Below are 14,967 nucleotides of genomic sequence, written 5' to 3'. Positions count from 1 at the left end.
ATTTGCTTTTCCCCCTCCCTTCATTCTCCTTTCATCTACAACATGGATTTTTTTTCTCTCTCTTTCATGGCACCAACATTTTTGAAGGGTTCAGGCTAGTTGTTCTGAATATGCCACAGTCTGGCTTTTTCTTATTTTTCCTGATGCTTCCTCATGAGTAGATGCAGGTTAAACATGTTTGGCAAGAAGACTACGCAGGTGATGTGTCCCCCGCATTGCATCACGTCTAGTCATTTTGTCCCATCCCATTCGGTGATGCTAAATTTGATCGCTTGGTTAAGGGAGTGTCCACCAGGCCACTCCACTTTAAAGGGAAGTGTTTCCTTTTATAAATAACTAGTAATCTGTGGGGTAAGTTGTATGACTATCCTGTCCCTCAAAAACCTTTCTCCCAAGGGTTAGCATCCACTAATGATCCTTGCTTACTATTTTCAGAATTATTTAAGCATGTAATAGTGTGTGTAAGTGTGTGTGTATATGTGTGTGCACATATATGAGAAAAAAATTGGAAAAACTGAAATCCATTCACAGTGACTGAACACAGTAATAAGAGAAATGGGGTGGGAGTAAGTCTGCATCTTTCTCTGGAACAAGTGTTTGGTAATTTAACTATCCCAGGCTCTAAACAGGCTCCATTATTGACCTCAGCTCAGATCTCCTCTGGGAAAGTAACACCATACAGGAGGCTTGGCAGATGAAGCCTCGGGGCACCACCCCCCCACGCACAAGATTGTCTTATCCCCGTCTCCAGAGAATACTAAGACAGGCTGGCTCCAAGCCAGAAATCCAACCCTCCAGAAGTCTTGACAGGAGCTTTCTGAACTTGAGTCAACCCCTTAGTTCCCTGGGTCATATTCACAGTCTCCCATGAGTGTAAAGGGAGATGGCCAGATCTGCCCCAGACCAAACTAAATCAAGTGCTCAGCCTTGCATGAAGCAGGAGTGTCTCTGATTTCCAATTGTATGCTCTCAGATGAAGAGGCTCGGAGCCATGAGGCCCAGCTGCTGGGCAAATCCTGTGGCCTGAATTATTGATGGATGAATTCATCAGGCACACTGCCTTCACCCATCCACTCAGGTCATGTCCAGCTTATTGAAAAACAGAGCCTGAAACTGTACACCATCTGCCCAGAACTAAGTCACTCTGGTCCAAACTCCTTAGCCCTCTTTGTAGCTAGAAGATTATAAAGAGCAGAGGCCTCGGAGCCCTACAGACCCGAGTTCAAATCTCTCCTCTTCCTCTGCTGGACTGTGTGACCTGGCTGGCTAGTTTACCTCTGTGAGCCTGTTTCCTCATCTGCAAAATGGGACTCATCATATCTTACCAGTGTTATTGAGATCAAAGAAAACACCTATAAAGTTACCAGTACAGTGCCTGGCATGAACTAGGCAAACTCCATTATGCAAACTTTTATAGTCTGACTCCTTGCCTTTGTCTCCTCTCACTGTGAACCCTATACTCCAACCCCACCTCACCACCTGTCCAGCTTGGACCAGGCCATGTGATTTTACACTATCAGTGTCACTTATCAACTTATTGTCTCGCTGCGCTAAGACCACTCTTTTTGCCAGCTCTGTGATAATGGAGCCAGACGTCGTAAATATTTCTTCCTTGCCAGCTGACATACCTTAAGCCTTTTCAGTAGAGTGTACTAGAGGAACACTGGAGGAGAATGGACCTTCCCTTCCTGGTTCGAGGTTGGCTCACTTCCTGGGTTCCCGGAGAGCATGCTTTTTTCCCACTGCTTGGCGCAGGGTTTCTCCAGTGCTAGGTGCCTGCAGGGTACAGCTTTCATCAATTTGTCTGCTACATACTTTCTCCAGCTCTTAACTAGAGCATCAGTAGCAGAGCCAGGAGCCCCAGACAGCTTGGGCCTGCACCCAAGTTCAGGTCACTCCTACCCACACCCTCTCCTCACTCCTGGACACACATACACTGGGAGCCCCACAGAGATGGCCATCTGCAGAGCAAGCCACCTGACTTTTGTCCTCTGGAACTGGCTGGAACCATCCTGGCCCAAGCCATATATAAAAGTCCACTAGGTTCCTAGAGAGGGAGGTCTCTCTAAATGACTAATCTCCCTTAAATTACTTAATTTAATTTAATTTACTTAAATTACTGATCTCCCTCTAAATTACTTAATCTCCTATGTAGGGCTTCCGTGGTGGTGCAGTGGTTAAGAATCTGCCTGCCCATTCAAGGGACACGGGTTCGAGCCCTGGTCCGGGAAGGTCATACATGCCGCGGAGCAACTAAGCCCATGCACCACAACTACTGAGCCTGCACTCTAGAGCCCACGAGCCACAACTACTGAGCCGGCGTGCCACGACTACTGAAGCCCAAGCCCATGCTAAACAACAAGAGAAGCCACCGCAATGAGAGAGCCCACACACCTCAACAAAGAATAGCCCCCACTCGCCACAACTAGAGAAAGCCCGCACACAGCAACGAAGATCCAATGCAGCCTAAAATAAATAAATTTTTAAAAAAACATGCTAGTAACATATAACTACACACTAACATCCTATAGACTTTGATTTATTTATTTTATTCATTTTCTTTATTATCCTCCCAACAACCCCACCACCACACTAAAAGTGCAAGCTTCATGAGGGCAGGGACGGACTTTTGCCTATATTGTTCCCTTCTGTGTCCCCAGAGCCTAGGACAGTGCCTGGATATGATGGGATACTCAAATACTTAAGGAGTGAGGGAATGATTAAACATTGGATGAATGCCTGCATGAGTAAACAAATTTTTAGTTATTAGTATCTGCGGGGAGTGGGACATCCTGGAGTTAAGGAGGTTGACTGGGACTGGGGAATGGGGTCCTCAGGTCTCCCTAGGGATGGATACCCACCGCAGTGGTCCAGTGTTCCTCTCCCTGCTACCAGCAAGTTGCTTAGCAACCGGCCGCCTGTCCCTCCGCCACCGCTAGAGGGCGCGCGGGCGGGGAGACGTGAACGCGCACGCGTGCGCGGCGCAGGCCGGCGAGGGAAGCACGTCACTTCCTGTTGCTTTAGGGGAACGTGGCTTTCCCCACAGTGCACGTCTTCCCTTCTGCGTCTCTGCTGCAGCTGCCGGAGCTGGAGTCGGACCCCGAGTGCAGCCTTGCCATGGACTCCGCCCTCAGCGACCCGCATAACGGCAGTGTCGAGGCAGGCGGCCCAACCAACGGCACGACGCGGCCGCCTTCCACGCCCGAGGGCATCGCGCTGGCCTATGGCAGCCTCCTGCTCATGGCGCTGCTGCCCATCTTCTTCGGCGCCCTGCGCTCCGTTCGCTGCGCCCGCGGCAAGGTAGGGTCAGCGGCAAAGCCGGGCGCTGTCCACCTCCCACCCTGACACGGCTGGCACGGACCCTTCCCCCGCCCGCCCTGGACGGGACAGACACCTCCTCTGCCCGGACACTGACCCTTCCCAGCATTGCTCACCACCGCATCCCCAACCCGGGCCCACATCCCGGGGCTGACCTTAGGTGCCCCAGGATCTGGGCACCGATCCGCGAACCAGGTACTGACACCTTTCTCAAATAGAGAGCGGTTTCCACCCCCGTTCGGACCCTGACACATCCCTCCCTCTGTGCACCATGCTGGAAGCACTTGGCCGACCCTGACACTGTGATTCGGGTACTAATTGTTTTGAGCCTGCTGGACCCAGCCAGAGCAGCCTCACCCTCTGCTCTGGCTGTTCATCCCATCTGGGACAGTCACCCCATCCCAGGCTCTGGGTCAACATCCATCATCTGATGGGGCACTGGTTCTGACACCTCCTGAATGGTACAGCCTCTTGTCATTCCTCACCCTAACCCAGGGCAAATTCTGGCACCCAGGCTCATCCCTAGACTCTGACACCTGTCCAGCTGGAATCTGTGACCCGTAGAGTGCTTTCCTAGAACCCCCAGATCAAGCCTCTGCCCCACCTAAAAAAAAAAAAAAAAAAACTAACACAGGAATATTAGCTCCTGGAAACCCCATCTCAGCTCCTAGTTTTTTGCATTACTTTCTGGAACCAATTCCAGTCAGCCAACTCCTCAGGACCTGGCACTTTGGTGCCTCTCTTTTTAACCAGCCATAGACCCTTGGTTTGCTGGTTTCCTCTCCCTGACTACACCCAAGCTTGGACCTGTCCAAGCCTGAGCCCAGACCCTATTCCTAACCCCTAACCCTAACCCTGTTCCCACCCCAGACCCTACCTCAAAGTAGCTCTTCTCATGCCCCTTAAGACAGTCTTTCCACCAAACTGGGCTGACCTGCTGAGTAACTGAGCTGCTGTAGGCCTCTCTTGTGAATCTGGGCCAGAGTTCATCCCTGTCCTTCAACATCTGTCCCATTGGATACCTAAGAGGACCCCAGGACCTTCCACCTTTTGACTTCCTCTCTGTCACCCTTCTTCCCTATATTAAGCCCTCTTTAGCCCGTTGCACCAGTGACTTCTCACTTCCTGGCAGCCTCTCCCATCATCCTCCACCACCTCCTGATCTGCAGCTCCCTGCTGCTCCTCCCCCACCCAGACCTGAAGTTGAACCTTAGCGGAAGCCGTCGTGCCCAAAGAGGGCAGACCCATAGAGGAGCTGCCACTTTTGAAACTGCTCAAGCCCAGGTTCTCAAAACATTACCCAACTTGAGCAGTGGCCGAGGTCTGCCACCTCCCTTTCTCAAAATCAGAGAACTTGAGGCTGGTTCCCTCTGTGGTCAGATGCAAAGGGGATTGGTCACGCAGGGCTTAGGTGGCCCCATTTTCCTTACTATTGCCTCTTCTAAGCAGAGTTCTGGTGGCTTTCATCCTCCCCACCTTTGCCTTTCGGGCAAACCCTTGGTACAGGGGGATGTTCTGAAATAGATCAGGACAAAGAAGGGGAAGGGCCACAAGGAGTGAGCTGGGCACTGGATGTGAGGGGCTCCCTGTACTGAGTAGTTCTCCTGGGCACCGTCTACACATGGATTAGTAACCTCTTCAGAAAACACCTTCCAGACAACAGAATTTCCTGAACCTCCACTGTTGTCCAGGGCAGACGGATGCTGCAAAGATGAGTGGGTCAGAGCCCTGTCACCAAGGACTTTAGGTGTCTGGATGAGAGAGGAATAACTAGATCTGTGATTGTAGTACGGGTAGTGCTGCAGGCTTTAGGGAGAAAGACTGAGCACACCTGGGGCAGGGCAGGACGGCTTTGTGCTGGAGGTGGGCTGGAGCCTTGATGTAGAGGTCGAATTTCCCCCAGAAGATATTCCAGGCAGAGGAAACCAGGAAAGCAGCTGTACGAGGCAGTTGAGGGGGTGGTGGAAGGTCTGGAGTGGCTGGAGCAGAGGGTAGGGATAGAAGAGAGCTTTAGATCTACTACTGAAGCATCTAAATACCTCTTCCCAGCATCTCCAGCAAGACAGGGGGGCTGGAAGACTGTGCATGGAATTGCAAACAGCCTGACCCTTAGTAGCCTCCCACCACCAGTAACCAGGGTAATCTAAAGTTTACAAGCCTTCGCCCTCTGATTCTCCCAGCAACTGAGTGAGACAGGCAGAGCCAGTGTTATTAACACCATTGTACAGAGAAACCGAGAGTCAAAGAAATGACTTCTCTGCCAATTAGGGGCAGAACCAGGTGTCCCTGGTCCTCGTCCGGGGCTCTCTCCTTGATGCAGGTGCCTCTGAAGACCCATACAAGTGGCATTTTGGCCTAGGGAGAGGACAGGCCAAACGACTCCCTTTTCCTACCCTGAGTTGTTTCTCTAATCATTTGGCAAGGAGAGAAAAGTTAGCTTGGGGGCCCAGGAGTTTTGATTTCCCACTAGTGTTAGACCCCCCACAGCCAGCTGAGAGGGCATGTGAGGACAGAATTCTCCCTGGGGGCAAATTGTCCATGACAGGCAGGGTGAGTTGTGAAATTATGGGAGGAGAAGTCCAGGAGTGTGTTGGGAAGAAGTAGCCATGGGCAGAGCCATCTGAGAGCAGTGCCCGTTCCTGTCAGAGACCTCTGTTCCCAGAAGGGAGCAAATCCCAGCAACAGCTACTACTCGTTGCTTCAAAGGCCTTTGGCCTGTAACTCAGAGGAGCCCCTCAGCCAGCTGGACTGGGTTCCTGCTCTGGGCTGGGTCCCAGGGGTGCCAAGACAAAGAAGGTCAAGCCCTCCCCTCACAGAGCGCAGTCACCAAGGAGAAACAGCTGTGTGACCAGCCGACTGCTAGGGGTGGCAGCAGTGATCTTTGGCAAAAGGTGGATGAGAGCTCAGCAGGCAGGACAGGAGGAGAGGGAGGCGTGGGCCCACAGGTGTTTTCCAGGAGGCAGTGAGCAGTTTGATGTGAGCCCAGTACAGGTACTCAGGTGATGTAACAGGAAGGTGCTCTGGGATCCTGCGGCCCTTCTGAGGTACAGAATCCCGAGGGTAACGCACCCGTTAATCTTCGTAGTTACTACATGTTTGCATTTGTAAAAATTCAAGCAACGCAGAAGTATAAAGGAAAAGCCCCCCAGTACCACTTCTGTGGAAGTAACCCTGTTAGCTGTTTGGTGTGCCATCTTCCAGACCTTTTTCTGTATGTATACAAACATGTATATGCCTATGTGTATATACATATGTAAATTTATTTTTATAAAAGTGGGATTTTGTGGTACATAATTGCTCTGAAACTTGATTTTTTTTTTTTTCCTTAACAGTATGTCTTGGTCATTTTGCTGTGTCAGTACATGCAGATGTACCTTGTTGTTTTATGGCGGGGAGGGTAGGTCACGCACGCCCAAGGTGTAGAATTCCAAAGGTACAGGGGGACAAAGTGAAATCTCCCTCCCACCCCAGCTGCCCAGTTTCCCTCCCCACAGGGAGCCCCTGTTACCTGTTTCTTGGCTATCCATCGAGAACCTCTGTGCCTTTACAAATAAATAAGCATATGCTTTCCCCCCATTTTTTGCTACATAACTGTTACACTTCGTTATAGATACCCTCTTTTTTTACACCTTGCTGTTTTCACCACTTATATGTTGGAGATCTAATATGTCAGTACACATGGCACAGTTGTGTTCTTTAACAGCTGTGTAGTGTCCACCTGTATCCCCCAGCCATGATTCTCAAAATGTAATCCCAGGACCAGCAGCATCAGTATCACCTGGGAACTTGTTAGAAACGCAAATCTGTTCACAAGCCCTCCTGGCGATTCTGATGCGAGCCCAAGTGTGAGGGCCCCTCATTTGAAGTCCTCCACTGGTCAGTTAGGTGTGTCAATCTTCTGCTATCGCAAACCATGCTGAAATTAATCTTATACATTTGTTACTTTACACTTTCCTGTGCGTTTGTAGGATAAATTCCTTGAAATCGATTTGCTGGGTCAAAGGCTCTGTGCATGTTTGATTTAGATGGATTTTATCAAATTATCCACCATAGAGGTTGTACCAGTTTATACTCCCACCTGCAGTGACCTCAGTTCTTGTTTGATGGCTGCTTGGTAGCCCATTTTCCAGAGGTTTCTGAGCTGTTGTGGAATGCGATCAGGTCCTTCAGAAAGAGCTCCTGATAGGGGAGGTGACAGGCAGGAAGGGGGCTGGTGAGGTGATGCTAGTGGAGACTACAGTAGGGGCAAAGGGCTGGGGTGGGGGCTCGTTCAGGAGATGCTCAGGTGAGTGAGTGCACGTGGCAGTGAGGAGAGGAGACCCTGGGGTAACAGAATGGCCCACGCATTCCAGGTCCTTTCTAGGGCATGGCCTGGAAGCAGAACTCCCAGAGCTCCAGCTGAGCCAACGACTTGAGCGAGCCATCTTCCCTCGCTGCTTTTGCTTCCGCCGTGATAACTGAGCATGCAGAATGTCACTGGAAGCTGAATTTATTTCCGCTCTTTGTGTCAGTTCCCACCCCCCCCCCACCGCCCCCAAGTATGTTTTGCATTTCAGGAGCCATTGCATTTGCACAAGAACGTCTAGTTTAAAAATCCAAATTGAATCAGTGGAGAATCCTGACAACTTTTTGTATTTTTCCAACTACAGAGATTCTGTTGCCTTCAGGATTCTGTTCCTCAGAAAGGTCGCAGGCTCCCTGAGCATCTTGTCACAACTTGCCAGCAGAAATTTCCAGATAGAAAAGGTAGAGGACGTCTAGGGGGTAATAGCCAAGAGTCTGGGCTCTGGAACCAGACTGCCTCAGTGTGAATCCTGGCTCTGCCACTCGTTAGCTGTGTGACCTTAAAGCAAGTTACGTCACCTCTCTGAGCCTCAGTTTCTTCATCTGTAAAGTGGAGCTATTAAAAGTACCTGCTTCCTGGGGTTACTGTGAGGATGAAATCATGTAAAGCACCTAGAACAATGCTTGGCACCTAGAAAGCTCTCAGGAAGTGTTATCCGTGTTACTGTCATCATTGGTCAGATTTCAAGTCTCCCGTTCTGACTCAACATTGCACGTGGGATATTTCCAATAGTCACCCACAGAGGAGACCAGATTGCTCTGTGTGATGGAGCATCTGTCCAGCCTGGTTTGTCATCAAATAATATTAAGCCTCTTCCCGCCCAGGATCCTGGGCTGAATTGAAATGACCATGTGGAAATGAGTGGTAACACTGGTTTGTAGGTGAAGCCAGAGTCCGTGAATATTTTCATACCATGTGCCCTGCTTGCATCTACAGGTCCCTCTGCCTGGTAAGCGCTTCCCTTCCTCGTACACAAAGCAAACTCCTCAACTTAGTCAGCGTTTATCTGGCTTCTACTACATACCAGACCCTGTGCTTGGCCTTCAAGGCCTTGCTTAAGTGATATCTGCTCTAACCACCTCTGACACTCCCCTGCTTCCTTGCGAAAGTAGTGTCCTGTCTGCTTTCTCATGATTCCCTTATACATAAGAATAATACAAATAGTTTATACAACTTGTGGGAAGCTCAAGGCACAACACAAGTACTTCCAGTGCTGTGGGAAAAAAAAAAAAATCATCAAATCCTGGCACCCCACTTTACAGCTGAGGAAATTGAGGCTCTGAGAAGGAAGATAACTTCCCCAAGGTCCCAAACCTGGAAAGAAGCAGAGCTGGGAGTGCAGCTGGGCCTGCTGACATCAGAGCCCTCCCTTCACCACTGGGCACTCATGCCATGTACCACCACAGTATGCGTGTCTCTGTTCTGTCACATGTCACACTATGTGGTGATATTCTGTTTACATGTCAAGGTCTTGGCCTACCTGCCTGTGAACTCTTTATGGTCAGGAGCTCATTTATTTTTGTGCCCACCCTGCTGCTACACAGGAAATATAATGATTTTATGGAGGTACACAGAGAGGGCGATGAATTTGCCCAGACCCCACAGCACAGTGCTGCCAAAAGCAGAAACCAAGGGCTGGGAGAGAAGAGGGAAGGAAGATGACCCTGCCTCTCCATGTCACTGTTGCTCACCCACCGCCACCCCACTCCCAGCAAAGCTGCCAGAGAGTGACTCACACAGGGCTACCTGGTCCCTCCACAAGGGCGGGTCTCCCTTCAGCCCTGTGCCACCTCAGCCATGCATATGTTGGGGTTTGGTTAAGGGCCTTCCCACTTGACTAAAAAACATTTTTAATATAAATTTAAACCAGAATTATACTACTATGATGGATTTTCATTCGAAAGTCTTCTGTCATGAATTCTATGGAGCTGACTTAATTTTCTATGTTGCACTGTTACTCTATTTCCACTTTTTTTCCATTTTGATAATACTGAAGTGATTTTGATTGCCTTCAGTTGTTCTTCATGTAAATATTTATCCTCCGTCAGCTCTTTACCTAGATTCCATTCTTGCCAGCTATTGCGTCTGCCATTGTGAATTTAAAGGTGGCTTTTACTCTGACCAGATTCAGTTTTCGCAGTCGCACTTCTTGAGTTTGAGTTTTGTCCAGATTTGCTTCTCCTTGCAGTTGGCGTCTTCCCATACTCGGTTTTAGCCATTGTTAAGTTTTGTGTGTTGTTGGTTTATTTCCACTCATAATATTCACTGCCTACTGGATAAAGGACTGATCATATTTACATCTCAGCTAATCCATAAGAAAACTGGAGGTAGTCCTCACGAGGCCCAGAACTGCTCTCTTGTCACCAGTATCCAGGGTTTTCTCTTTCAGTTATTACGTACCCACTGCCTCTGCCGCGTGTGCCCTGGGTCCTCCCAGGACTGTCCCTGTTGGAGTCCAGGTCTCCTCAATAGCAAGACGATGGGATCAGAGCGTCCTGCCCCAAGTTGGGTGGTCCGCAGCCCGGGCAAAGGGAACAGCACTCGCAAAGCCCTGAGTCAGGAGAACGTGGGGACCCCTGAGGCACCTCAGTGATGGCAGGAGGGGAAGGAGATGAACGAGCTGTTGGGGCACCAAATTCCCGCCAGCATCCAGCCCTCAGAGGCCAGAAGCACTCCCCGCACTCAGCAGGGCCTTTCTTCTCTCGTCTAGAATGCCTCGGACATGCCCGAGACCATCACCAGCCGGGACGCTGCCCGGTTCCCCATCATCGCCAGCTGCACGCTCTTGGGGCTCTACCTCTTTTTCAAAGTAAGTCCTTTGTCACCTGTTGTAGCATTTGGTTTGAATAACTTTATTTGATTTTGTTTTATTTTTCCCATCACAGGAGACATGCATGTTCATTTATAGAAAATAAAGAGCAGGAAAAATAACAATTTTCCCTTAGACCCACTACCCAGAGACCCCACTGTGATGTAGGGGGCCCCTTCCCACCACCCGTCTTTATTTCCCTTCTTCAAGGAGCTTTCTCTTTTGTTTTCCTGATACCGGTTTGGTTTCATTGTACTCTTCATATTGGGGTGGGGTATAGCTATGTCTCGGACATACCTCTACCATACTAATTGCTTTTTTTTTTTTTTAATTTATCGAGGTTTATTTTCCCAATAAAAGTTACACAGGCTCAGTGTTGAAAACCTGGAAAACACAGAAAAGTAAAAAGGGGAAAACAGCAGCCATCCAAAACCCCCCTGCCAGAGACAGTCACAGAGTCCCTTTGGAGGTGTGTCCTTCCTCTGCTTTTCCCTGTGCATGGTTCCTCCATAGCTGTGAACATGTGGTGTATTCAGTCCTGTAACTGCTTTTCTCACTTCACATTAATTACATCATGAGCATTTTCTCATGTTACTGCAAACTCTCAAACTTTTTTTTTTAATATAACGTACTGTTTTCTGATTATAAAAGTAATATATGCAGAAAACTTAAAGAGAGGGAAAAATACACAGAGGTAATCACTATTAACGTTTTGGCATATCTCAGGCTTTTCATAATCATATTTTTAACCTAATTATAATCATTTTATAACTAATTTTTAAAAATAATACATTACAAGCACTTTTTTCCTGGTCACTGAAAATTCCTCAAGGATAACTTTTTTTTTTTTTTCCCCCGGCCATGCTGCTCGGCACATGGGATCTGAGTTCCCCGACCAGGGATCGAACCTGTGCCCCTTGCAGTGGAAGCTCAGAGTCCTAACCACTGGACCACCAGGGAAATCCCGCCTCAAGGATAACTTTTAATTCACATTTTAAAAATACATGTACATAGTTTAAGAAAAATTTTTTCAATCTAAGGGAAGGTGCAAATGAGCCATAATCCTCTCCCCAACGTAGTTTCTTGTGACTCGTTCTATTATGCATAGATCTACATTTATGTAAAAATTTTAAAACAAATATATGTATCGAACATATGGTTCTTACCAGGGAGATATTTTTATATCAACACAGTCAGAGCTACCTCATTTTTTGTAACAGCTGCTTGTGGTTGTGTTTCGTGGATGTGCCCCTGAGGGGCATTCAGTGGTGGGATGTCCCAGCACTGCCGCCATGAGCATCCTCATGTAAGTATCTTGGCAAGTATATCTGCAGTAGCATTACCAGATCAAACAGCATCTGGAATAGTTGGTGCCAAATCCCTCTGATTGTACCAATTTACATTCCCTCCAACAGTTATAAGTGTGCTGGCTTCACTGTACTCCCACCTAGACTGACTCGCATCAGAATTCTTTATTTTTACCAGTCTGTGAGTGAGTCAGAAACATAATTTTTAATGCCTGCTTCCTGTTCCATCACTCCCTCATTATTGGATCAGAACTGCTCTTCTTAATGATTTCAGAATATCCCCACAAGCAGATACACCACGACTGACTTATAGCATCCCCCTCACTTTAAACAGAAAATATCGTTATGATTTTTACTCTTATAAGTAAGAGTGCATCAAATAACGTTAGGTATTCACTGATTTTTTTTTTTTTTTCCCGGACCTCGGGAGGAGAGGTGAATTTATCACATGCTTTGGTTCACAGCACACTGGCATCGGCTCATGCCAGGCCCCCCTCCTTGTTTCCTTCACCACCTTCACCCTGATGCCCATCACATTTGCCACCTTCATTTCCCTTCACCAGAGGCACCTGCCCTAATGCGTTTGATTTGTGTCCTTGGATGTGTGTCTTTATATAAAATATATGGTGTTAATGTATCTGTGTGTATTTAGTGCGAGTCTAGTTTCCATAAGTAGAACTGTGTTCCTTTTCCTCTGCCCTATGCTCTTGAGATCTCTCTGTGGCTCTGTACACATCTAGCTCATTGCCTCCGACTTGGCTTTTGGCAGATATTTCTCAAGTCTCTGCTGTGCTAAGTGCTAGGTATATACACCCAGGCCTTTGCCTCAGGACCATCTAACATTTTTAGTATTTAGGATTCTCTCCTTAGGCTAGATTCCCCAGAAAGGACTTTCTGGCAGCAGAGGGTGTGAACATTTTTATTTAAGGCCCCGGACGCCTGTTGCTCAGCCTGTCCTCCTCTCCAGGCAGGTAAGCCCCAGCCTGCCTTGTGCCAGAGGACACAGCATACCTTCTCCCAAGTCACCAGAGTGTCCTTGTTGAGATGTCTGAAAGGCAGCTGCCTGGATAGCACGGCCACCACATCCCTTCCAGACTCCAGACGGACCGCTGGTTGTGGTTTGCTTCACAGTGGCTCTCACTGTGCCCCTTTCCTCCTCCTTTCCTGGTTGGGGCACTGGAGTTTGTTGCATTTCTCAAAATCATAAAATTTACCTTATCCCACCTCATTTAAACCTGATTGCTTTGAGGCAGCTTATAAAAATTAAATCCAACAGCATAAGAAAAATAATAAAGGAAGAAACGGGGGTAAAGGAGAAAAAATAAAATAGGAAAAGACAGTGAAGCTTTGGGTGAGGACCATACCCAGACCCCATGCTCTAAAGTCTAAAGACTTGTTTGTACTCTTGCCAGAAGTGCCTCTGACACAGGCGTGACTCTGATTTTCTAGCAGCCAAAGCACAAAGAAAGTGAGACTTGGTGCACAATTCATAGTCCACACAGTCAAGCCGACCAGAAGCTCAAAGATGTGGCCAGAGTGAAATTTCTCCCCAGGGCCCATGTTGAAAGAACACTGTGTGAGAGGGCACCATGGCTTCACGGGTAAACACGGTCCACACGCCTGTGTGGGTAGGAGCATTCACACTGTAGCCACCGATGTGCTCGTCCATTCAGTCATTCGACAAACACACACCAGATCCTGTGCTGGGTGCTGGGGACACTGCAGTGAGAAAAACAGCTGGCCCACCCCTGCCCTCAAGGAGCTTCTTGTTAAATGGTGGAAACAGACACCAGTCAAGCAGTCACACAGATAAATGCGAAGTGACAGTCCTAGAAAGTGGTATGAACGCGGGGTCTGTAGCACCAGAAGAGCACGGAAAAATCTGCTCCTGCCTACGCCCCCGTCTCAGACAGCAACACCTCACCCACCTCACTGCTCGGCCGAAAACCCTAGGAGGGTTCCTCCCTCCTCTCAGCGCGCAGCCCTCGGCACAACCCACTTCGCTAGTCCAGAGCTGATCGGGGATCCGACCCCGGCTCATCACATCCCTCCTGCCCCCCAGCCCAGGGCACCATCCTACTGGATGCAGCTCGCTTGCTGGGCTGTCGGCCTTGACTTTTGCCCTGTGGAGTCTGCCTTCCACACAGCAGCAGAAGGATCCTCTCAGGCCGTCAGATCAGATCACAGCCTTGCCCTCAGCCCTGCAGTATCGGCCTGTCTTACCCAGACGAAGCTAAAGCCTTCTTCACGGTCCATCTCCCTCCTACCTTCCCCGCCTCGTCTCCTGACACTCAGTTCCTACCTTGGCTCCTGGCCACAGGCCCTCACCATCCCCTGCACACATGAACGCCTGCCCACCTCTGGACCTTTGCACTCACCCTTCCCTCCACCTCAAAGGCTCCTCCCCCAGGTACCCTCACAGCCGCTCCTTACTTCGTTAAGGGCTCTCCTCCTAAATGAAGTCAGTGTCGGAGGCTTTCCCAGGCCACCTGGCTGATGCCCCACCCCCACCCCCGGCCTCCTTGCCCTGCTTTGCTTTTCTTCTTAGCGCCCATCTCCACCGGACAGTGTATTGCATGTTCATCTCTTGAGATTCTCCCTCACTGGCACATGAACTCCATGAGAGCAGGGACTTCTCTGCCTATTCCAGTGTTGAGCACGACGTACTGCACGTAGCAGACAGTCAGTAAACATGAGCTGAATTAACGGAGGTCACGTCAAGGAAAACTGCTTGGAAGCCTGGGTGAGGAGAGGAGAGCGTCCTGGGCAGCAGAGAGGCATGTACATGGGCTGCCCGTGGGTGGGAATGTGGCACAACAAGGCCAGTGTGGCCACAGCACGGAGAACGAGAAGGAGCGGCTGAGGAGGCCTGTGGTGGTCACCGTGAGAGCATGGGAGGCCAAGGGGAGGATGTGGGCCTTGAGCTCGTGGGAGCAGAGGGAAGCTGATGAGAGGCATTAAGCAGCGGATCGAGGGGCTCAGACAGAGGTTTAAACAGGTCCCTACTTGAGAGTGACCAGTGGCCCCAGACCCCACACCACAGCACGTTATTCCCTCCCAGTTAGAAAGCCTCACAATAACAAATTAGAAGATGATGCAGGGCTTCGCTGGTGGAGCAGTGGTTAAGAATCTGCCTGCCAATGCAGGGGACACAGGTTTGAGCCCTGGTCCAGGAAGATCCCACATGC

At 49.3% G+C, this 14,967-nt stretch overlaps 1 protein-coding gene across 4 annotated transcripts in view; it reads left to right on the top strand.

Moving 5' to 3' along the window:
• Nucleotides 1–3,001: 3,001 nt before the first annotated feature.
• The window catches only part of HM13 (histocompatibility minor 13), a 41,103-nt gene continuing 29,137 nt past the window's right edge, over nucleotides 3,002–14,967 (top strand). For all 4 annotated transcript variants that reach the window (XR_009534640.1, XM_060120405.1, XM_060120404.1 and 1 more), the window contains exons 1-2: nucleotides 3,002–3,300; nucleotides 10,374–10,472. Coding sequence is in view for 3 of the 4 variants with exons in the window: in XM_060120405.1 (XP_059976388.1) it covers nucleotides 3,118–3,300; nucleotides 10,374–10,472 (282 nt within the window). In the remaining variant the exon portion in view is untranslated. The remainder of the gene's footprint in view (nucleotides 3,301–10,373; nucleotides 10,473–14,967) is intronic.

Source organism: Mesoplodon densirostris, chromosome 16 (genome assembly GCF_025265405.1).
Source record: "Mesoplodon densirostris isolate mMesDen1 chromosome 16, mMesDen1 primary haplotype, whole genome shotgun sequence".
NCBI lineage: Eukaryota > Metazoa > Chordata > Mammalia > Artiodactyla > Ziphiidae > Mesoplodon > Mesoplodon densirostris.
Note: the sequence above shows the minus strand (reverse complement) of the source record. Positions and strands in the feature narration are given on the sequence as shown.